We start from the raw sequence: 24077 nt of genomic DNA, 5'->3' as shown, positions 1-24077 counted from the left end.
CGAAGAAAAAGAAGAAACCTGAAAACTAATTTGACACACAAATACTAAAAAGCTGAAGTACTTCAATGGACCCTTTACACAAGACATGCATTAAACGATCATCAGCATCTTAAATCCTTGAAGTTGTTAATATTTAGATTTTTTAAAACATACGTATAAAAGCTGTGAAATCACAGGTACATCAGTATTCACAGCCTTTGCTTAATACTTTGTTGATGCACCTTTGGCAGCGATTACAGCCTCAAGTCTTTCTGAATATGATGCCACAAGCTTGGCACACCTGTCTTTGGGAATTTTTGCCCTCTCAATTTTGTACCTCTCAAGCTCTATCAGGTTGGATGGGAAGTGACGGTGTACAGCCATTTTCAGATCTCTCCAGAGATGCTCGATAGGATTTAGGTCTGGGCTCTGGCTGGGTCACTCAAGACATTCACCGAGTTGTTGTGAAGCCACTCCATTGATATTTTGGCGGTGTGTTTCTCTTACCAAGAGACGGAGATGCGCGGGTCCAGATAGTTGAGTTTAGAAGTGCCCAGAGCGATCTGTTTGTTCTCCTCGCGGTCTGTGGCCTGAACCTCCAGCTTCATAAGCTGTTCAGAAATCCTCTGCACAGCCTTCTTCTTTGTCTCCACAGCCCTCAACGAAGCACACGCAAATGTTTATTAGAGATGACACTACTCTGCTCTGATTGGACAGATTGCTCTACCTTGCTCTCATTGGACAGATGGCTCTACTCTGCTCTGATTGGCCAGATCACTGCACTTTGCTCTGATTGGTCAGATAACCTTACTCTGCTCTGATTGGTCAGATGACACTACTTTGCTCTGATTGGACAGATTGCTCTACTCTGCTCTGATTGGACAGATTGCTCTACTTTGCTCTGATTAGACAGATGGCTCTACTCTGCTCTGATTGGACAGATTGCTCTACTTTGATCTGATTGGACAGAATGCTCTACTCTGCTCTGATAAGACAGATGGCTCTACTCTGCTCTGATTGGTCAGATGGCTCTACTCTGCTCTGCTTGATCAGATTACTTTACTTTGCTCTGATTGGTCAGATGGCTCTACTCCACTCTGATTGGTCAGATCACTGCACTTTGCTCTGATTGGTCAGATAACCTTACTCTGCTCTGATTGGTCAGATGCCACTACTCTGCTCTGATTGGACAGATTGCTTTACTTTGCTCTGATTGGACAGATGGCACTACTCTACTCTGATTGGTCAGATGACACTATTATGCTCTTCTACTATGCTGATTGCTCTTCTTTGCTCTGGTCAACTGGCTCTACTCTGATCTGATTGGTCAGATTTCTCTACTCTGCTCTGATTGGTCAGATGACACTACTCTGCACCAACTGGACAGATGGCTCTATTCTAATCTGACTGGTCAGATGGCTTTGCTCTGATTAGTCAGTTTACTGCACTAATAATAGCACACGCAAATGTTTATTAGAGATGACACTACTCTGCTCTGATTGGACAGATTGCTCTACCTTGCTCTGATTGGACAGATGGCTCTACTCTGCTCTGATTGGTCAGATGGCTCTACTCTGCTCTGATTGGTCAGATGGCTCTATTCTGCTCTGATTGGTCAGATAACCTTACTCTGCTCTAATTGGACAGATTGCTCTACTCTGCTCTGATTGGTCAGATGACACTACTCTGCACCAACTGGACAAGATTGCTCTATTCTGCTCTGACTGGTCAGATGGCTTTACTCTGATTGGTCAGTTTACTGCACTTTGCTCTGATTGGTCAGATAACCTTACTCTGCTCTAATTAGACAGATTGCTCTACTCTGCTCTGATTGGTCAGATGACACTACTCTGCTTTGATTGGTCAGATGACACTACTCTGCTTTGATTGGTCAGATGACACTACTCTGCTTCGATTGGACAGATTGCTCTTCTCTGCTGCAATTGGACAGATTGCTTTACTCTGATTGGTCAGATGGCTCAACTCTGCTCTGATTGGCTGTCTGATCGGCAACAGTCTCAGCTACAAATACTGCATCTGAGAGTCAAAGCAAATGTAGTACACCAGAAGTCATTGAAGACAATAGACTGACATACACAAAATATTGATCAAACCTATGTGGGTTTGTGCTGGACATAAGACTGAAATGACTAACAACTTGTTTCAGAAACGTTTTGGGAGACGTTTTTATAGTGCCTTTGAAACATGTTAGACCCTTAATATGCAAAACACTACAATACAAACTGCATAAAAGGTCATGTCTAAAAACACTTTAATACATATTGAATACGTGTCTAATATTTATATATTTTTATTTATATAAAAACAGAAGAGTTAAGAATTGATCATAAATAAAAGACTGCTTACTTTTTACTTTTCTCATCATGGAGAGCCTTGGCATCAGCTTTGGCTGCTTTATGTTCCTTCTTAGCAGCAGAAAGCTGCTTCTTTTTCTCGTCTATCTACAGAGTGACACGACAGCACAAAATACACATTAGAGTTCACACTCAGCTGATGATTGATTATAAAGTGTGTTCGGCATGCTGTCACGGGAGAGAGCCCTGAGCTCATAAGATCCTCGAGCCCGGGGCTCCCTACCATTTGCAAGGCGAGAGGGGAGCTTGAGCTCAAGTAGATCTTCTGTAGTAGATGATAAACAGATAGTGATTGCTCTTAAGAGATAACTACTTACTGGGAGCATGTCTACGGTGCCAATTTGGATTAGTCAATTAACTGAAGTTGCATGTTTTTGAAAGGTGGGAGGAAACCGGGGGAAACCCACGTGAGCACGAGGAGAACATGCAAACTCCGCACAGAAATGTCGGCTAGTTTGGTAATGACCAGAACCAAAGACGTTCATGCAAGGCAACAGTGCTAACCACTCGGCCACCCATCTAGGAAAGGAGAAGGAGTAGGGGTGGAAGGGGGGATTCTTCAAAACGAAGATGACTGTGCCCAGCTAGCAAAATTCTTGTGGCTCAAATCCGGCCCACATCAAACACTCACATCTGGCCCACATACCGCATGGAATGACAGCAATTGGGCGGTCCGCTCCTGTTTGCCAGATCTGTGCCACAATTAAGCCTTAGCAATATTACATATCAGCCAGAATTCAACCACATGAACCAGAACTGACCCTATTCTGGGCCACAGTTTGCTTTTATTCTGGCCCAGATCTGGCCTATTCCTTCTAATAATGAATTAAACATTGGTAGACATCATTGAATTGTATTATTTCATCACAGGTTCTGCCTCTCTTCATTTTGTTTGCTGTAATGAACAAACTTTTCAAGCAAAGTTCTCAAAAAGTTGCAACAGCCCAAAAGAAAATTTACATTAAGAGGTTCAGGGCTATAAGCCCAACTAAAGCAAACACTTTTCTCCACGATGGTGACTTTAGTCTGTGTGGTCCACATCTGTTTTGAGATAACTGGGCCACATTTGCCATGTCTCCTCTGGGCCGCTTAAGGCTCACAGCCACATTAGCCAAAGCTTACTGTGCTGAATATATGCCAAAAGTGGCCCACATATGTCTTAAGATAACTGGGCCACATTTTCCATGTGCTCTCTGGGCCACTATAGGCTAACAGCTGCATTAGCCAGAGCTTACTGTGCTGAATATTTGCCAAAAGTGGCCCACATATGTCTTAAGATAACTGGGCCACATTTTCCATGTGTTCTCAGGGCCACTATAGGCTAACGGCTGCATTAGCCAGAGCTTACTGTGCTGAATATTTGCCAAAAGTGGCCCACATATGTCTTAAGATAACTGGGCCACATTTTCCATGTGTTCTCAGGGCCACTATAGGCTAACGGCTGCATTAGCCAGAGCTTACTGTGCTGAATATTTGCCAAAAGTGGCCCACATATGTCTTAAGATAACTGGCCCACATTTTCCATGTCTTCTCTGGGCCACTATAGGCTAACGGCTGCATTAGCCAGAGCTTACTGTGCTGAATATTTGCCAAAAGTGGCCCACATATGTCTTAAGATAACTGGGCCACATTTTCCATGTGTTCTCTGGGCCACTATAGGCTAACGGCTGCATTAGCCAGAGCTTACTGTGCTGAATATTTGCCAAAAGTGGCCCACATATGTTATAAAACAACTAGGCCACATTTGCCATATTTTCTCTGGGTCACATTAGGCTCACAGCCGCAATAGCCAGAGCTTACAGTGCCAAATATTTACCAAAAGTGGCCCACATATGTCCTAAGATAACTGGGCCACATTTGCACCTACACGTGTGAGCCACTTTAGGTTTAGACATAGATTACCCTTTAAATGACTATGCCAATATTTTGCCAACTGTGGCCCACATTTGTCCTCTGTCATTTGGGCCAAATTGATCATTTTCCACATGCGCAACATTGGGCTCACATTCAAATCAGATCCAAATCTTTGCCTTAAATGGCCCATATATGAATTTGAATCTTTGTCTCCCCCCTTTGCCATTGTACAGGTGGGCCACTTCAGGCTCACATTCATTTAGTCTGGGCCAAAGGAAGACCACCAGTGCCGCATAACTGTCTAAAGTGGCCCACATTCGTATGCTATTTGGGTGGTATGAAATGTAGGTCATTTATAGTGGCTTAGGAGTCATCTGATTGGTGAATCATAAATTGGATAATGCGGGCCAGCCGCAAGCAATCATAAGCACGTGATCCTCTCAAAATTAGTTTATAAATACACTTCACTTAGATCTCAGTGTACCGATAACAAAGGGGAAAACCTGCACAATTCAGTTTCTTCAGGTCAAATTGAAGACTTTTTCAGACCTCTTTAAGAGCATTATGAATGATCTTTCAGACTCCAGGGCTAAACACTAAAGATTTTTACCTGCCTCATCAAAAAAACTTTAAATCTAGTTATTGCTTAGCCACATATTTTAAATAATGATTGTAAACAAGCAAACTCTAGTTCACTTTTTCAACATAATATTTCTTAAAACCTACAATAAACTAAATATATGCACTACAGTCTGTCTGGCTCAGTGTCCAGGTAGCAAAAAAATACAACCGAAATGTTATTGTAAGGATAATTAAGCCATATTGTTAAAAAATTATATATAATCATATTGGTGAATAGAGTTTGTTAAAGTTTTAATGAGTTGAATGGTTGGTGATTGGCCGGGTGTCGACCTGATTGGGTAGCTTAACACGGACTGAGAAAAATAAAGACCTGTTTAACATGATTAACAAGACCTACAAAGCAATATTTCAGTAAATTTAAGAGTTTTTTCAGGCATTTAATTTAGTTTTTGAAATTTTAAGACATGTTAAGGACACCATGATATGACCCCAGGACACCCTGCACCATGATAACAGTGATTATGAACGCCTCGTGTCCCACCTTTGTCTGCAGGTTCTGCATGGACTTCTCAAAGGTTTTTGGTGGCGCCCTCTGGTGGTTACAGAGAAGAGCCACAGCTCGGTTGGCTCTGTTATAGGAGAGGATCTTCTCAGGGATGTTTTCACCAGCTGTAACATTCAGCGCAAATGGGTTCGAGGTCATTTAAAAACACCAACAAGCTCTCAGGGTTTTCTTAAACAGCGCAGAGACTCACGGCTGGTCAGTTCTTTCAGCTGCTGCTGGAGGGTAATGGACGCGTTGTACGTGCGAAACACTTTGGCTGTCAATCCATCCATCAGCTCCTGTAGATATTTATTCAGAATCGACGTCTAAAGAACAGAGCAGAAGGTTCATATCACGTTAATCATATAAAGCATAACTCATCATGTATGATATACTTGAGCTGCACAGTATATCATTTCAGCATATATACCTATATATTGCAATGTACACATCCACTCTAGTCACATTGCAGCATGTGCAATGTCCAGTCGTAATTATATGTGATCAGGTACAATAGTTTCTCATTGCAAAGTGTATATCCATCATGCAGTTTTACTGATTATTGATTTTAGATCAATGATTATTAAGCACTTCAAGAGAGCAAATGATAACCTTTACAGCTGTAGATTACAAAGATTATTTGTATTTATTAATATGATGAAGATTATTTTATTTTTCAAGCTTTAGTAATATCAGAAAAGTGCTGTTTCTTTCATTTGCAATTGCTCTTTTGTATTTATCTGTGATTGTAATTTTATTATTATTATGTGTTATGAGGAACAATCCTAATAAAACTAAAATTGTATATTAATCCCCCCCCCAAAAAAGCTATTCAGTTTATCTGGTGAAATATATTACAAAATATATATTGCAGAAAAACAAAATATTAAGACAAAAACTCAAAAAGTATGAGCTCCATATTCTCACTATAGCAGATATTATAAAAACCTGATGTATCTAATACAATAACTACACCATTTGTATACACATTGTTTTATTATATACATTTTAACAAACTGCTTCATTAACAAAAATACAATGTGTGTATATATATATATATATATATATATATATATATATATATATATATATATATATATATAAAGTCAGAATTATTCGCCCCCCTTCAATTTTTTTTTTATTTTATTTATTTATTTATTTTTTTTTATATTTACCAAATGATGTCGAACAGAGCAAGGAAATTTTTACAGTATGTCTGATAATATTTTTTCTTCTGGAAAAAGCCTTGTTTGTTTTATTTCGGCAAGGATAAAAGCAGTTTTGAATTTTTTAAACACCATTTTAAGGTCAATATTATTAGGCCCTTTAAACTCATTTTTTCTCGACTGTCTACAGAACAAACCATCGTTATACAATAACTTGCCTAATTACCCTAACCTACCTTGTTACCCTTATTACCCTAGTTAAGCCTTTAAATGCCACTTTAAGCTGTATAGAAGTGTCTTGAAGAATATCTAGTCAAATATTATTTACTGTCATCATGGCAAAGATAAAATAAATCAGTTATTAGAGATGAACTATTAAAACTATTATGTTTAGAAATTTGTTGAAAAAAAATATGCACTCCGTTAAACAGAAATTTGGAGAAAAAAAAAACAGGGGGGCGAATAATTCTTACTTTAACTGTATATATATAATATATATATATATATATATATATATATATATATATATATATATATATAAAATAAGGTTTAAGTAAGATGCACATTTCTGGTGAAGTTCAACTTAAAATGGCTTACATTGAGTCGGTCAAACAGATCATCTTCAGACTGCTTGTTCTCCAGAAACAGCTGAAGGTTTTTAAAGACCTAACAGGACAACAAACAAAATAACATAGTTATTAGTTATCAAAAGTGAAGAACAAATGTGAGCCTGGAGCACAAAACCAGTCATAACTGTCAACCTTTTTTAGAAACTGAGATCACCTGAAAGCTGAATACATCATATTTCCATCGCCACTGATGTGTTAGGATAAATCAAAATTAGCTATAACTATATGTATAACTATATATCAGAGAATTCACAAAACAAATCTGAATATTTAGGAAATCTCCTTTTTGGGATGACTCGATACCTTAATAATGCATTCAGTATGATGCCAGATTGTAATAGCTTGGTATCAAAACTAAATCATTAACATAGATTTTTCATTCATTCATTTTCTTTTCTGTTTAGTCCCTTTACTAATCTGGGGTCACCACAGAGGAATGAACCGCCAACTTATCCAGCATATGTTTTACACAGCGGATGCCCATCCGGCTGCAACCCAGAACTGGGAAACACCCATACACTCTTGCATTCACACACACACTATAGACAATTTTGACAAACAGTAGTGAACCGCCCTAGAGCCATCATTCCATTCAGTATGTGATCCAGATGTGTCCTGTGTGAGAATGAAAGCAAACTGTGGCCCAGAATAGGGTCAGTTCTGGTTCATGTGGTTGAATTCTGGCTGATATGTAATATTGCTAAGGCTTAATTGTGGCCCAGATCTGGTTAACAGGAGCAGACCGCCCTAGTGCTGTCATTCCATGCGGTGTGTGGGTCGGATGTAAGTGTCTAGTGTGGGCCGGACATGAATTTTGCTAGCTGGGATATACTTGTGCAACGTAAGACTGGTTTTGTGGTTCGGGGTCACTAATGAAAGCTCCTTCAGGTTTTTCAGGTTATCTCTTAAGCTGCGTCCCAAATGGCACACTATACACTATGCACTCATGCACTATGTACTTATGCACTTACACACTCAACAGGATAGTACATGTATGTAGTGGCGTCCCAAATGGCACACTAATGTTTTTTTACTAAGCGAAAATTCAAATTGTTTCCCTGATGACGTTTGACGGTCGCCAAATCAGTGAAATAAACGACCGAATTATCAAATATTACCTGCCGTGAGTGTTGCCGCATTCACCATCGGGAGGCACTATAATCACTCTCGTAGTAGAATTTTGTTCTCACCATCCAAAATAAATAAAGTTATTCAACATGTGCGTCCGATAGCTCCGCCTCTTCCGCTACGTAAGCAAACCTGCTGTCGTTGAGCGCGTGAAGTGTCCATCATTACACACTTCATTTTAGTGGCTGAATGAGTGCATCATCCGGGAAATTAAAGTGCACTTATTATTTTTAGAGTTTTCAGTGTGAACACACTACTTACACTATTTATACTACAAAATGGCGTAGAATAGTGCATAAGTATGCGATTTGGGACGCAGCTTTACTCTTTTCTCCACTGGGATTTTGTTGTAGTAGCGGATGGAGTCTTTTCCCAGGAAGTCGAACTCCACCACGTAGTCCTGTCCGTCCAGTTGTGGATGCAGTTTGATGTGCTCCACCCGCAGCGAGCAGCAGCCCACCGTATCTGCCGTCTCCCCCTCGTCCTTCTCATTACCGGCCCTCAGAGCCAACTAAACCAAAACACACACACACACAGGACAATGCTAAAGTTTGAGCATCCGAAAACAAGATGATTAGACATTGATTAAGTTGACAGACATTGATAGATGCTTCAGAACGCAGCAGCACGGGTGGTCTTTATTCAACCTTAAAGAGCACATGTCACTCCGCTGCTCATCCTTTGCACTTCTATTGTCTCCAGCTACTGCACATGCAAATTGACTGACTATTATAGAAAGGATCGATACTTCTATTTACGGATGCATTGCCAGTATCGGAAATAACAATACTTTAGGATCAATCCACCCACCCCCATCTGAAACCCCCTGTTGTACTGCAGAGAGTGTAGTGAGGTGGTGAGTGTGTGATGAAGACAGACCTTGTCGATGAAATACAGCGCGACGGCTCTCTGTCTAATCCTCATCTCTTTGCTCCTCCAGTCCTCCCGGTACTGCGCCCGGATGCGCTCCACACACTTCTTCAGCCGCCGTGCCGTCTCGTACTTTTGCCAGTCCTTCTCTCCCTGAGACACACACCCCCATACACACACATTTACCACCACTGAAAAAAACTTCCCTTTCATGATAAGTTCAACAATTCAACACTTAATAGTCAGCACTTAATAGTAGCGGCGGTGTGTGTTATTGCTAACAATTATATTGATATATTGATAGTGGCGAGGCAGTGGCGCAGTAGGTAGTGCTGTCGCCTCACAGCAAGAAGGTCGCTGGGTTGCTGGCTCGAACCTCGGCTCAGTTGGCATTTCTGTGTGAAGTTTGCATGTTCTCCCTGCCTTCGCGTGGGTTCCCTCCGGGTGCTCCGGTTTCCGGTCCAAAAACATGCGGTACAGGTGAATTGGGTAGGCTAAATTGTCCGTAGTGTATGAGTGTGTGTGTGGATGTTTCCCAGAGATGGCTGGAAGGGCATCCGCTGCGTAAAAACTTGCTGGATAAGTTGGCGGTTCATTCCGCTGTGGCGACCCCGGATTAATAAAGGGACTAAGCCGACAAGAAAATGAATGAATATTGATAAGTTTTTGGGTCGTATTTTTTCCAATAACATTCAATCATTCACTTTATTATTTGGCTTAGTCCCTGATTTATCAGGGGTCACCACAGCAGAATGAACCACTAACCACTAACATGTTTTCTTACGCAGTGGATTTTCAATAACAGTAATTTACAGCAGTACGAATTGCTCAAATCGTGCAAATTTCCATCGAGTTGAAAAATCTGAACTTCAGTGGACATTCGTGCCGTGTTAACCAATCAGGAGCTTGCTCTTGTATGGGCGTGAATATATACGTAGTGCCTGTTGTTGATGTGCCGAGGGTGATGAACTCACAGAGCCGGGTGCACCTCTGAAAGGATGTAGTAGATCAGACACGGCGCCAAACAAATCTACGCTGTTTTCAGCCTTCCTAAAGCACATAAAGCACAGCTACTCTCTCAATAAAATACGTTACGCCCCATTCACACGGGGCGTCAGCGTCAACGCTTCCCATTCACTTTGAATAGGTGACATCAGGCGTTGCCGAACTGCATTGTGGATGCATCAGCGCCCCTTCAGGGGCTTAGCTCGCTGCAGAAGTTGGGACTAGCTCAACTTTTCAAGCGTCGACGGAAGCGTCAGCCAATCAGATCGGTGTATGCAAATACACCAGCTAGACAGTGGTTAATTGCTGACTGAATTTCATTGGCTGACGCTTCTATGATGATGGCTTCAGCCCCAACTTCAGACACGCCTTCAGTCAAGCGTTGACGCTGAAGCCCCGTGTGAATGCGGTGTTAGCCGTTTTGCAATGAAAGCTTTAGAAGCCATGACATGAATCCACATCTATTGTGAAGTGAATTTGATGCACAAATTAAGCCAATTTGACTTTTTTTTGGAGATTTGTTTGCGCATGCCGTGTCTGGTGTGACCACAGCATAAGAAATTATATGTAAGAGGTTTATATGTGTGGTGACAGATGAAGCACACTTCAGTCTTGCTCTGCTACACACTGCATTACATTGTGAAATAGCACATTTAGTATAGTCTGAGAACAGTGTGTGTTGGAGACCTTGATTCTGGAGCTGGGGTTGAGCATGATGTACTTGATGGAGCCCTGAATGTTCTCCGTCCAGGACACCAGCCAGGTGACTTTATTATCATGACGGACCTCCTTCCACCTGGTGCCCGGCGGCGCTTTGGGCTGAACTGAGTCTCTGAGGACGAAACACATCAACTCCGTCTTGCACACATTTACTTCTCGGAGAAAAGAGATTCGCTGTATGATGAAAAGGAAATCTATAGGGTGTAAAGTCTGCCTCTGTGAAAACAGGATATATGCAGGAATCCTAAAAGTAATTCCAATACCTTTTTAAGACTTTTTAAAGACGTTCTCAGATTACTTTAAGACCTCATCGCCACTTCAAGTTCTAATTAGCCACATGAATTTAGAGACCAAGACCTTAATTAGCTTGTTTAGGTGTGTTTGATTAGGGTTGGAGCTAAAATCTGCAGGACGCCGGCCCTCCAGGTTTGGTGACCACTGCTCTACACCTTGAAAATAATAACACAATGCAGAAAGATGAGAGACTCACTTGCTGCAGTTGATGATGATGTCCTCGGGTCGGATGCGGCGCTTCAGTTTGCCCATCTTCGGATGATCCCCGCGGCCTCTAAACAGACCTGGAGGCTCAATCCGGAAGTTTCCGATGCGCTCCCGGTGGTTGTCCATCAGGCAGAAGCCATACTCCTGCAGGATGCGCTCATTCTCTTCTTTGTTTTTCTGTTAAGACATGACACATCTGTGTGTAACACTCTAATAATATAATTGTGCTTGTTTGGATCTGGATTAAGGCTAATTTATACTTTTAGTACATAGAAAGAGCTTGATTCGCTGGTTCAGGTGTGTCTAATTGGGGTTGAAACTAAACTTTGCAGGACACCAGCCCTCCGAGTGTGGACACCCCTGGTTTAAACTAAACTAAAAAATAATAATTTAATGCAAATTTTCTCTAAAGAAGTTGTTATTCCGCCTGTTTACAGCATCGTTGCGGACGTTTTACGTCATAACTAAGGTGGTTCAAACAACTGATCTGCGAAAGAGAAACTACAGTTTTGGGAAACACTCCACACCACATCGTTCAACTCTCAAACGACGCATCGTACTATTGTAGTTCAGTCGCGAGTTATGTTGTTGTTTGGGAAACGCATCCCTGATTGGTCAGATTGTATAAACCAAGGGGTTTTCAAACTGTGGGTCGTGACCCACTAGTGGGTCGCACAGTGAACAAAGGTGGGCCGCGCAACGTCACATAGCTGCAGCTATATTTACATTGCGGAGAATCAAAACCAGTACGATTGACGGCAATAACTCAAAAACCTCTTACCCTAAAAATATCTAAAGTGTGTTTCCGACAAAAAGACAAAGCTAGTTGTGTTTCACAGCTGTCTTTTTCTTTCTTTTTTGCGCTCGACATTACATGCACTGCTCCGTTTGAGCTCTCGCAATCTGCGTTTAGCCGGTAGAGCTCGCACTGAGCGGTGCTCTCAGTAAGGGATCGTCGAAAAAGAGCTAATTTTTTATTTTATTTTTTTTTGCTCTATTCTGCGTGTTTTATTTTAAACACTACTAATTTTCTCTTAAATGAGCACAAACAGTTACTAAAGTAGTCGAATGCTTCATTATAGATCTGTGCATTCTAACATTAACACCTATCAAACAAAACACAATGAGAGATTCATTTGCTGCTCTTTACTAAATAACTATAGTAACTTTAATCAATATGCAAATACAATTAAAAGTGAAATAAATTTTAGAGCTTTATTTAATTTCTGGATAGGCCATTGATTTTAATAGGCTAAACCTTTTATTTTATTGTCAATATTTTCTATTGTTTGCTATGTATTCTATCATTTGAAGCTATTTGTTTTCCAATATTTTTTACATCCCAACGTTGACAGATTGCTAATCAATAAATAGCTATAGTGCTCTCTGTTAGTTTTCACATCAGCTAATGTTATGGAAGGGCATAGATGTTATGGAAATAGTAATAGTAATGTAACTACCCCATCATTCCTTCCTCAAGCAAATGTGTAAATATTAGATCAATTCAGCAATAATGTTAATTGCATTGGCATATTTATCTGACGTTTGTCCAGCTTGTAGTAGTCGATCAAAAAGCGATTTAGTTTCTTATGACTATACACTAGCAGTGGAATTTACTGAGATGTGACGAGGCTTGATCAAAGGTTGATCATATTCTCTTCTGAAAAAAGAAGAGGATCTTTTTCAACAAAAAAATGATCAGAGTTACAGTCAGCATCCCACAAAAAGCACTTCGAGCCTCATTTTGTGCAAATCAAATCACAAAATCCAAAAAGCCGCACACCATATATTTTTGACTGCTTTGAATGGAGACAATTTTTACCCATTTTTCCATATTAAAATATTATGGTGGGTCTTGAGATTGAATTACTTGCCTAGGTGGGTCCCGGAATAAAAAAGTTTGGAAATCCCTAGTATAAACAACTTATGAATGTAGCACACAAATGCTTGGCACATAAAATGAATTCAATTTATTGCACTTCTCTACAATATGGGTACCGCATATTCACCTTATTCTCTGTGGACGAGCGAGCGCAGCCATTTGAATCATTTTGGTTTGAGACTTCCGCTCTCATTCACTTCCATTCATTTTTAGATGTTAAAACCAGGTCGTTACGCTGCTTGATGTTGCAAACTGATATTTTTCTTATTCTATTATTCTACTTGGTCTGTATAGTCATGCAAACACTTGTTTGTAGAGCAAGTAATTTGACCGTTTTCAACCATTTATTATTCCTAGTCATTTTTCCCATAGGCTACTGAACCGGAAGTTCTAAAACAAGCGCACTTCCACATTGAAGAATAAGGTCAATATTATTATCAGGATGACGATCATTTCTTGATATAGTGTGCAGGCATAATCTGGACACAGAACTCACCTGTTTCTCCTCTTTTGACATCTGTTTTCTGGCCTCGGATTGTGCTTTAAAGTACTCGTGCATCTGAGTGAAGTCGCATTTCTTCAGCTCCGTGATCTTCGACTTCTCCTCTGACGTCATTTCCTTACAAGAAACGTTTGTGGGAGAACATTTAAACTTTTCTCTATTTTCAAATGCTTTTCCCTTAAATCTGGCAGTCGAGTACAGTAAATTAAGAGCAACAATGATGAAGCAGGCATGGGATGATAACCGTGTCAAGGTATACCGCGGTTTGGAAAAGTCAACGTTTTAAAACCGCCAAAATTTCCTGCTATTCCTTTCCTAAGGTATGCGTAAGATTTTTTTATTTATTTAATATTTGATATATATATTTATTTATTTTTTTGTTTGTTTTTTAGGACAACAGTATCTCCAGCAGAAAAGATATCCAAAGATGTAGGGTTGGGCTGATAGACGATTCCATCGTCCATCGCCGATGGCCAATAGACAACACGATGCTGAGCCGGCATCGCCGATCCTCCGCCCCGCCGCAAACCTGCTTGTGAAAAATACACACTCAGGTGCCATTTACACGAATACGTCTTAGTATTAAAATGCATTTAAGAACGAAAATGATCCACATCCACACCGTGTTTTACCTAGCATCTCTGAACAGCTCTCCGTCCGCTGAAAACGCTCATCACGATACCACACACACACACAGCCACACACACTGTCATGTGCTCTTCTAAGTTCCAGTGAGCAGTGTACGTCGGACAGTTTATCAAAGATGTACCGCTGGATCGTGTGTCACTATAGTTGTTAAACGTGATATTCAGACATCGCAAATCTCCCGGAAGTTTCAGCAGTCTCCCGCAAATGCACAGAGGCTCCGAATGCCCGCAAGCGTGATAATCTCCCTCCCGGTTCTCAAATAAGTCGCGCAACCTTCTCACCCCTCACCACCGGATCCCTCCATCGGCCCAACCCTACATCTTTATATATTTTTTCTGCTGGAGATACTGTTGTCATGAAAAAATTAAAATTAATCAAAATAAAATTAAAATAAATCAAATATTAAATAAATAAAAAATCCTACTCATATCCTAGAAACAGAATAGTAGAACATTTTGGCGGTTTTAAAACTTTGATTTTCCGGATCTCTCATCAGACATCGTATGATGCCAAATTAGTCGACATCGCCCAACTCTACAAAGATGCCATTTTAAATTGTAAAGAAATCTGTGTTTTAAAAAAGACAACAGAAGTCAAAGATTAATTTTTAATAATTTAGCCTGACATGTTACCTGCTCCATAATTTTAATGTTTCTCTACATAAAATATTTTGTGTTCAAAGGGGAAATGTATTTATTTTTTTATATACAGATGAAGTCAGAATTATTAGCCCTCTTTTGATTATTTTTTTTTTTTTTATATTTCCAAAATGATTTTTAACAGAGTAATGAAATTTTCACAGTTTGTCTGATAATATTTTTTCTTCTAGAGAAAGTCTTATTTGTTTTATTTCGGCTAGAATAAAAGCAGTTGTTAATTTAAAAAAATATATTTTTGGGACAATATTATTAGCCCCTTTAAGCTATTTTTTTTTCAATAATGTACAGAATTGTTATACAATAACTTGCCTAATTACCCTAACCTGCCTAGTTCACCTTATTACCCTAGTTAAGCCTTTTAATGTCACTTTAAGCTGTATAGAAGTGTCTTGAAAAATATCTAGTAAAATATTATTTACTGTCATCACAGCAAAGATAAAATAAATCAGTTATTAGAAATGAGTTATTAAAACTATTATGCTTGGAAAAGTGATGAAACAATCTTCCCAGAAAAGAACAGAAATTGGGGAAAAAAATAAACAGGGACGCTAACAATTCAGGGGGGCTAATAATTCTGACTTCAACTGTATATTTTAGAGCAGTAATCACAATACCAAGGTTATCATACCGTCAGAATCTTATACCGGCCCATGCCTATAATGAAGTATCAGTGATTTTAAGACTGCGTTACCTTCCTCCAGTCTTTGAAGAAGTTCTTTCTGAATATTTCATTAGTTGTGTACTCGTGCTCCAGCATTTTTGCATAAAATGTGGCCACTTCCTCCGCAGCGGGGCTCAGTTTCATGGCATTTCCTGAAGGAAAACGAGATGATTGTTTCAACATTTCAATCATACACCATCTCACTATTCATTATGATACTTTATCTTTAAAAAGCCAATATTTATGACTGATTTTCATATTTTTTTTTTCCTAACTGACAAAAAATGATGGGTGGCATGGTGGCTCAGCGGTGAGCACTGTTGCCTCACAGCAGGAAGGTTGCTGGTTCGATTCCTGGCTTGGCCAGTTGGCATTTCTGTATGGAGTTTGCATGTTCTTCCAGTGTTAGCAGTTTCCCTTAGTCCAAACACATGTGCTATAGGTGAATTGAATGAAGTAAATTGGCCATAGTGTATGAGTGTGTGTGTGAATGAGTGTTTCCCAGTACTGGGTTGCGGATGGAAGAGCATCCGCTGTGTAAAACATGGAATAGTCGGCGGTTCATTCCGCTGTTGTGACTGATAAATAAGGGACTAAGCTGAGGTAAAATGACTAATCAGGTAAGCATACTGTACAGATCCACTTCCACATTTTAGATGAATGTAGTTAGGAGTAATTGCACTGGCTGTAATATCGTTGGTCTATCATTTCTGTAAAAGCCCATGTAGCATTTGCGAGTGGAACATGATAGTGTACAGGTGGTGGGGTCAAAGGTCAACGCTCCTCACCATCGTAATAAAACTTGATATGGCCTGGCAGGGGTTCATATGGCGGAGGAAACACAGGACCTTTATGCTCCAGAAACCTCCATTTGGAGCCATCTGTGTATCTCTCCTCCTCCCACCTGAGCAACAGAGGAAGAGAAGTCAAGAACTATAATATAATATATAAGAATATAATAAAATATAATATAAAATAAAATAGGGGGCAACACAGTGGTGCAGTAGGTAGTGCTGTCGCCTCAAAGCAAGAAGGTCGCTGGTTCGAGCCTCGGCTTAGTTGGCATTACTGTGTGGAGTTTGCATGTTCTCCCTGTGTTCGCGTGGGTTTCCTTAGGGTGCTCCGGTTTCCCCCACAGTCCAAAGACATGCGGTACAGGTGAATTGGGTAGGCTAAATTGTCCGTAGTGTATGAGTGTGTGTGTGGATGTTTCCCAGAGATGGGTTGCGGGTGGAAGGGCATCCGCTGCGTAAAAACTTAGTGGATAAGTTGGCGGTTCATTCCACTGTGGCGACCCCGGATTAATAAAGGGACTAAGCCGACAAGAAAATGGATGGATGAATGAATAATATAATATAATATAATATAATATAATATAATATAATATAATATAATATAATATAATATAATATAATATAATATAATATAAAATAAAATAATATAAAATAATATATAATAATATAATATAAAATAATATAAAATAATATAATATCAAATAATATATTATAATATAATATAATATAACATAATATAATATAATATAATAAAGTATAATATAGTATAAAATAAAAAAATATAATATTTCATTTCATTTCATTTTCTTGAAGGCTTTCTTGCTCTGCGTTTCACGGAAACCTTTCTGAACGACACCATACCGGACAACATGCTTCACCAACCAGGCTATCAATGACAAGGACGTTTCTTAATTCCCCCAACGTATGTAGGGCCATGAAACTCCTGACTGTACTTAACATTTCACTGACATTTAATATTGACATTAAAATAGCAGAGTAATGATAAGGTTAAAGGGACTAAGCCGAAAATAAAATAAATGAAGGATGATGCTTTGAATGTGTCATTTTCATGTTCAAAGAACTTTAGTCAAATGTCTTGAATTCAATACTGTAACATTCAAATGTGGTGTCTGAAATACTGATCAAATGTGCATTATTTGTTCTTGTACAAGATTTAAGATTTTTAAACGAAGAATTGATAATTTGTAGTTGTTTTTGACAGCAGCACAGGACAACTGCTGAAATAACACCTTAAACAAATTTCATTTCAAACACAATTCAAGCACTTTCAAGGACCGGTGTTTGTTTTGAAGTACATTCCAGGCCTTGAATCCATATGTCTGACATTCAAGTACTTTCAAGAAGTGTGGAAACCCTGGTTTGAGCATGTGAACACAATAAAAGGTGTTCAAAAACCTGCTCAACAGCATTCAAATGTTTATTTTAAAAAAGAAGTCAGTAATTTAGAAAGCACTACCTGCGATGCATATCATGACAACATTTTTGGCACTGAATTGATGAAGGAAATTAAAAAGTTTAAAATAGCATAACAGGGGCACTCTTTGTTTATAAAAGATTTATCGTGATTATGTCCCACCATTTCCACTTCTCCTCCGGCTGGTTTTTGGCTTTCTTCTTTCCTCCAGTGGTGTCTTTCTTCTCCTCTTTTATCTTCTTCTTTGGTTTCTTTTCCTAGTACAGTCAGAACAGATGTTACTAACAGCTGTAACCCAAATCGCATACTTATGCACTATTGTACGCAAATTTTTGTAGTATGAATAGTACAAGTAGCGCAAACAAATTCTACAAATTCTAAAAAGAAAGAGTGCACTTTAAAACCCGAATGATGCACTTGCTCAATGCACCGATAAATATCGAACACTTCACGCACTGAACGCTAGCCGTTTTGCTCATAGCAAAGGGGAGTAGCTATTAGGCGCTCATGTTGGATTTCTGTATTTATTTTGGATTGTTAAAGACAAATTCTCCTCCACATTATGCCAACTATATAGGTACTATTTGGTAGTTCAGTCATTTATTTTAATTATATGGCAACAGATAAACAGCGTCTGGGAAACTTGAATATTCGCTTAGTAAAAAAAGTTTTGTGTTCCATTTGGGACGACACTAAACTCTACACCACAAGGTTGAGTGTAAAAGAGCGTAAGTGTATAGTGCAAGGGTCACCAATCTCGGTCCTGGAGGGCTGCAGGGTTTAGCTCCAACTTGCCTCAACACACCTGTCTGGATGTTTCAAGTATACCTAGTAAGACTTTGATTAGCTTGCTCAGGTGTGTTTGATTAGGGTTGGAGCTAAAATCTGCAGGACACCGACCCTCCAGGAAAAAGTTTGGTAACCACTGGAGTGTCTCAACGCAACTAGAGAGATGGTGTAGTTCTTCAAGAAAATAAGCGATACGTACCACCCTCTCCTCAAAATCACTGTCTTCCTCTTCCTGTTTGCGTTTTTTCACCTTCTTCTCATTCTCTACTTTTACCTTTTTGGGCTTGTGTTCATACCTGCATAACAAACAAAAATCATCACGATTTGACAAACATGCATAAGATACATAAGGAGGATCATGGGAATAAGATTGCAAATCTTTGGAATCTTTGGAATCTTTGTCTTTGGTCAAATCTTTGTGGTTATCAGATGATAGATATGGGCCAGTAGGGGCCTTCTGCACCTACTTGTAGGCTCAGAAGGTTGTTATCATCCATCCACATGGTTATTCAGCTATAGATCAGATACATCTGCAGCCGGAAGTTAAAAAGAATTACCCTCACCAGGGTGCTCGAGGGTAAATGGGAGTATGCCCAACCAGTCCACATGTGTTTTGTGGACTTGGAGAAGGCATTCGACCAAGTCCCTTGTGGCATTCTGTGGAGGGTGATCGGGGAGTATGGGGTCAGAGCCGCTCAGTTAAGGGCCGTCTCTTCCCTGTATGAACAGAGTAGGAGTCTGGTTCACATTGCCAGCAATAAGTCAGAATTGTTTCCAGTGCATGTTGGACTCCGGCAGGGCTGCCCCTTGTCACCAATTCTGTTTATAATTTTTATGGACAGAATTTCAAGGCGCAGCATTGGGGTGGAGAGGGGGCCGATTCGGGGATCACAGGATTTCATCTCTGTTATTCGCAGACGATGTTGTTCTGTTGGCTTCATCAAACATGGACCTTCAGCATGCACTGCATGGGGTATTTTGTTGCCGAGTGCAACGCGGCTTGGATGAGAATCAGCACCTCCAAATCCGAGGCCATGGTGCTCCACTGGAAAAAGGTGGTTTATCATCTCCAGGTTGGAGGAAAGTCCTTACCCCAGGTGAATGAGTTTAAGTATCTCGGGGTTTTGTTCACGAGTGAAGGAGGGATGGAGATTGACAGGTGGATCAGTGCAGCGGCAGCAGTAATATGGCCAATGTACCGGTCTGTTGTGGTGAAGCAGGATCTGAGCCGAAAGGCAAAGCTTTAGATTTAACGATCAATCTACGTTCCTTCTCTCACCTATGGTCATGACCTTTGGGTCATGACCAAAAGGACAAGACCTCGGATACAAGTGGCCGAAATGCGTTTCCTTTGAAGGGTGACAGGGCGCACTCTTATAGATAGGGTGAGGAGCTCTGACACTCTGGAGGAGCTCAGAGTAGAGCTGCTGATCTTCCACATTGAGAGAAGTCAGCTGAGGTGGCTCAGGCATCTTTTTCGCATGCCTCCTGGACGCCTACCTAGGGAGGTGTTCCAGCATGTCCCACCAGGAGTAGGCCTCTGGGAAGACCCATTACACACTGGAGGGACTTTGTCTTTCGGCTGGCCAGGGAATGCCTCAGGATCCCCCCCAGAGGAGCTGGAGGAAGTGTCTGGGGAGAGGTCAGTCTGAGGTTCTCTCCTAAGACTGCTGCCCCCACAACCCAGCCCCAGAACAGTGGCAGAAAATCAATGAATAAATTAATGAATTAAATTTTCTATTAATTTTATTTGTTTTACACCCCTACCCCAACCCAACTGGTACAGCAATGTAAAAACAGATCTGGATCTGGAGTCTTCTCTATTTGGATAGCAGATTAACTATGTTGATGGATGATAACAGCCTTTTGAGCCAACCAGTAGGGGTCTTCCAGCCTTGAAATTTCAAGAATTTTGCAACCCTACATGGGAAGAAAGCTGCACATACTCGTCTTCATCTCGCTCTCTCTTGAGAGGTTTCTCGTGTTTGACGGTGTGATGATTGTCTGTGTCCTCTTCCACTTTAATTGATGAAGGGCTGAAACAAGACATGCACTTTGTATTAAACAGATGATAAAATTTTACAGATCCTGTCAATCATTTTCCTGAAGTAAATGTAAAAAACTAAAGTGAATGTCTCCATATTTAATTAATGACGTATTTTAAAATATAAACTGTATGGACTTTTCTAAGCTTTCAGAATTGACTTTTGAAAGCAGGAGGCAGATGAGTTCCTCATGTTACTCAGTATTTCCTCATTCTGACCACCAGTGTTGGGGGTAATATGAGCTATATCAGGGATTCCCAAACTTTTTTATTCCGGGACCCACCTAGGCAAGTAATTCAGTCTCAAGACGCACCATAATATTTTAATATGGAAAAATGGGTAAAAATTGTCTCCATTCAAAGCAGTCAAAAATATGTGGCTTTTTGGATTTTGTGATTTGATTTGCACAAAATGAGGCTCGAAGTGCTTTTTGTGGGATGCTGGCTGTAACTGTGATCATTTTTTTTGTTGAAAAAAATCCTCTTCTTTTCTCAGAAGAGAATATGATCAAACTTTGATCAAGCCCCGTCACATCGCAGTAAATTCCACTGCTAGTGTATAGTCATAAGAAACTAAATCGCTTTTTGATCGACTACTACAAGCTGGACAAACGTCAGATAAATATGCCAATGCAATTAACATTATTGCTGAATTGATCTAATATTTACACATTTGCTTGAGGAAGGAATGATGTGGGTAGTTACATTAATATTACTATTTCCATAACATCTACACCCTTCCATAACATTAGCCTATGTTAAAACTAACAGAGAGCACTATAGCTATTTATTGATTAGCAATCTGTCAACGTTGGGATGTAAAAAATATTGGACAACAAATAGCTTCAAATGATAGAATACAGAGCAAACATTAGAAAATATTGACAATAAAATAAAAGGTTTAGCCTATTAAAATCAATGGCCTTTACAGAAATTAAATAAAGCTATAAAATCTACTTCACTTTTAATTGTATTTGCATATTGATTAAAGTTACTATAGTTATTTAGTAAAGAGCAGCAAATCAATCTCTCATTGTGTTTTGTTTGATTGGTTTTGTTAATGTAAGAATGCACAGATCTATAATGAAGCATTCGACTACTTTAGTAACTGTTTGTGCTTATTAAAGAGAAAATTAGTAGTGTTTAAAATAAAACATGCAGGACGAAGCAAATAAAAAAAGGACAAAAATTAAGCACTTTTCCGACGATCCCTTAGTGAGAGCACCGCTCAGCGTGAGCTCTACCGGCTAAACGCAGATTGCGAGAGCTCAAACGGAGCAGTGCATGTAATGTTGAGCGAAAAAAAAAGAAAAAGACAGCTGTGAAACACAACCAGCTTAGTCTTTTTGTAGGAAACACACTTTAGATCTTGTTAGGGTAAGAGGTTTTTGATTTATTGTTGTCAATCGTACTGGTTTTGATTCACCACAATGTAAATATAGCTGCAGCTATGTGACGTTGCACGAGTCACCTTTGTTCACTGTGCGACCCACAGTTTGAAAACCCCCTAGCTATATAATCAGGATTCTTTACTCAGATCAGATTACTTTACGTTACTAGTAAAGTGACTTTTTAATCTCTGATAAAATATCAAAGTTACTCTTTCACAAAAGTCACACCAGTTACTTTGTTTTCCCATTTGTTGAAAGCTCTTCTGTCCCCATGTTGGGAGAAATCGAAAATATGTTAGATACAATTTGTGTAAACATTCTAGCTTAAACGTGAACACATGTTTATTCATCTCACTTTGTGTCCTTAAAATGATAATAAAAAGAATGTGGGATTTTCATAGCTGAGAGATTTTTCATGCAGCCTATGTGCAGTGAAGTCCAGAAAGGTGTGTTCGAGCTGCGCCTCAACTCCACAGATGTCAACATTTTCATCAGTATGATGTTTTTTGCTTCACAATTCTCTCTGGTTGTAAAAGGGCTTTAAATTATTTCTAAATTACAAATTTTTTTAAATTATAACACGCATTATTAAAAAACAATCCCAGTTGATATCAAAAAAGGTAACGCAAAAGTATGTTGACACATTACTTTTACTTAATAAGTGTCACGATCACCAGTGATCCAGCCTGTGAAGATCGCTGAAGAACTACAAATCTGCCTATTTATTGAACTACAAACGTCCTCATGCACTTCACTCACACGCCTGGCCCAGATCCCCCCAGATTGCGAACACATACAGGTGAAGAAGATCAGGATTCATCAGATGGACTATAAACACCGCACACACACATCATTGCTGAGTCTTGTTTCTGTTTTAGAGCATCACATAAGCGTTTTTCTTGCCTACCGGCCGCGTTCGCCGACTGAGTTCCAGTCCAGGGAAGAGCGGTTCCAGAAATCAGGAAAGACAAAAAACAGAATCCAAAAAAATAAAGCGAATGAGTTCGTAACGGGGCAAGAAAGCGGTGAAATCCGAAAACGCAGTCAAAAACAGACGAGGGCTTTTCTTTTTCTGCACGGCTTTTGTAAATCGTCGCTCGGGTTTTGGGAAGAAGGAAGAGGAGGAGGGTGGCCGCGTTATCCGATTGTCCGGCCGCCCAGTCAATCATTCAGTCAGTCGGACAGACGGTCGCTCGACAGCAGCCTCCGGCGGCTTTTTACCCGAGAACAGCAAGGGCGCGAACAGCGTGCGCAAGCGTTCGAGACGCAAATAAGCATGCACGGCGGCCTCTCGCGGATTCGTGAAAACAAAAACTGCACAAATACGTGCCTCCCGGGACATATTTTGCGGTCTCCAGAAACGTCCGCAGGGCTATGTTTCCAGAATGAGCCTGGATTGGCATATTAGTGACTATAAGTGACAAATTAAGCAACCCACTGTCTTACCTCACAAAGCCATTCTCTTTATCTCGATATTTCCCATCAGAACCATGAAACTGCACAAGAACCAAAAAGCACCCAAAATATGATTATAAGCATAAACTTTGTTCAAATATACAAAAAGAGTTTAAAAATAGTGTGTATTTAAAGACCATGTTAAATAATGTACAATGTTTATTTTGCTAGCAAACATTGTTTTCTTTAGATGAACAATTAATCTGTGCACATTAATCTGTTGAAAATTATGCTTGGATCAAAGTTTGAGCATCTGCTTCCGCATTTGGAGGGGCGGTCCTTCTCTGATGATGTCAGTTTGATGCTTCAGCCACAAAATTTTAAACCACTCCCATTTTACTGTTAGTTCGCTATGAGGGAATGATGTCAAAAAGAAAAGCCCCGCCCCCTACTCAATATTCAGTTTCAGTTGGAAGGACATCAACATACTGGAATAAAAGTCTCAGTAACATCTGGTTCACATG

General features: G+C 39.9%; 1 protein-coding gene across 1 annotated transcript in view; it reads right to left on the bottom strand.

Moving 5' to 3' along the window:
• top1b (DNA topoisomerase Ib) overlaps nucleotides 1–24077 on the bottom strand; it is a 33412-nt gene that overhangs the window by 3204 nt on the left and 6131 nt on the right. The window contains exons 5-20 of the mRNA XM_002666402.7: nucleotides 23605–23654; nucleotides 20670–20759; nucleotides 18923–19019; nucleotides 18097–18191; nucleotides 16494–16609; nucleotides 15736–15857; nucleotides 13732–13854; nucleotides 11343–11530; nucleotides 10820–10964; nucleotides 9137–9280; nucleotides 8583–8768; nucleotides 7098–7166; nucleotides 5546–5660; nucleotides 5332–5459; nucleotides 2347–2441; nucleotides 487–636 (exon numbers count right to left, since the gene is read on the bottom strand). Coding sequence (XP_002666448.3) covers nucleotides 487–636; nucleotides 2347–2441; nucleotides 5332–5459; nucleotides 5546–5660; nucleotides 7098–7166; nucleotides 8583–8768; nucleotides 9137–9280; nucleotides 10820–10964; nucleotides 11343–11530; nucleotides 13732–13854; nucleotides 15736–15857; nucleotides 16494–16609; nucleotides 18097–18191; nucleotides 18923–19019; nucleotides 20670–20759; nucleotides 23605–23654 — 1913 coding nt within the window. The remainder of the gene's footprint in view (nucleotides 1–486; nucleotides 637–2346; nucleotides 2442–5331; nucleotides 5460–5545; nucleotides 5661–7097; nucleotides 7167–8582; nucleotides 8769–9136; nucleotides 9281–10819; nucleotides 10965–11342; nucleotides 11531–13731; nucleotides 13855–15735; nucleotides 15858–16493; nucleotides 16610–18096; nucleotides 18192–18922; nucleotides 19020–20669; nucleotides 20760–23604; nucleotides 23655–24077) is intronic.

This window comes from Danio rerio, chromosome 23 (genome assembly GCF_049306965.1).
Source record: "Danio rerio strain Tuebingen ecotype United States chromosome 23, GRCz12tu, whole genome shotgun sequence".
In the NCBI taxonomy this organism is placed as follows: domain Eukaryota; kingdom Metazoa; phylum Chordata; class Actinopteri; order Cypriniformes; family Danionidae; genus Danio; species Danio rerio.
Note: the sequence above shows the minus strand (reverse complement) of the source record. Positions and strands in the feature narration are given on the sequence as shown.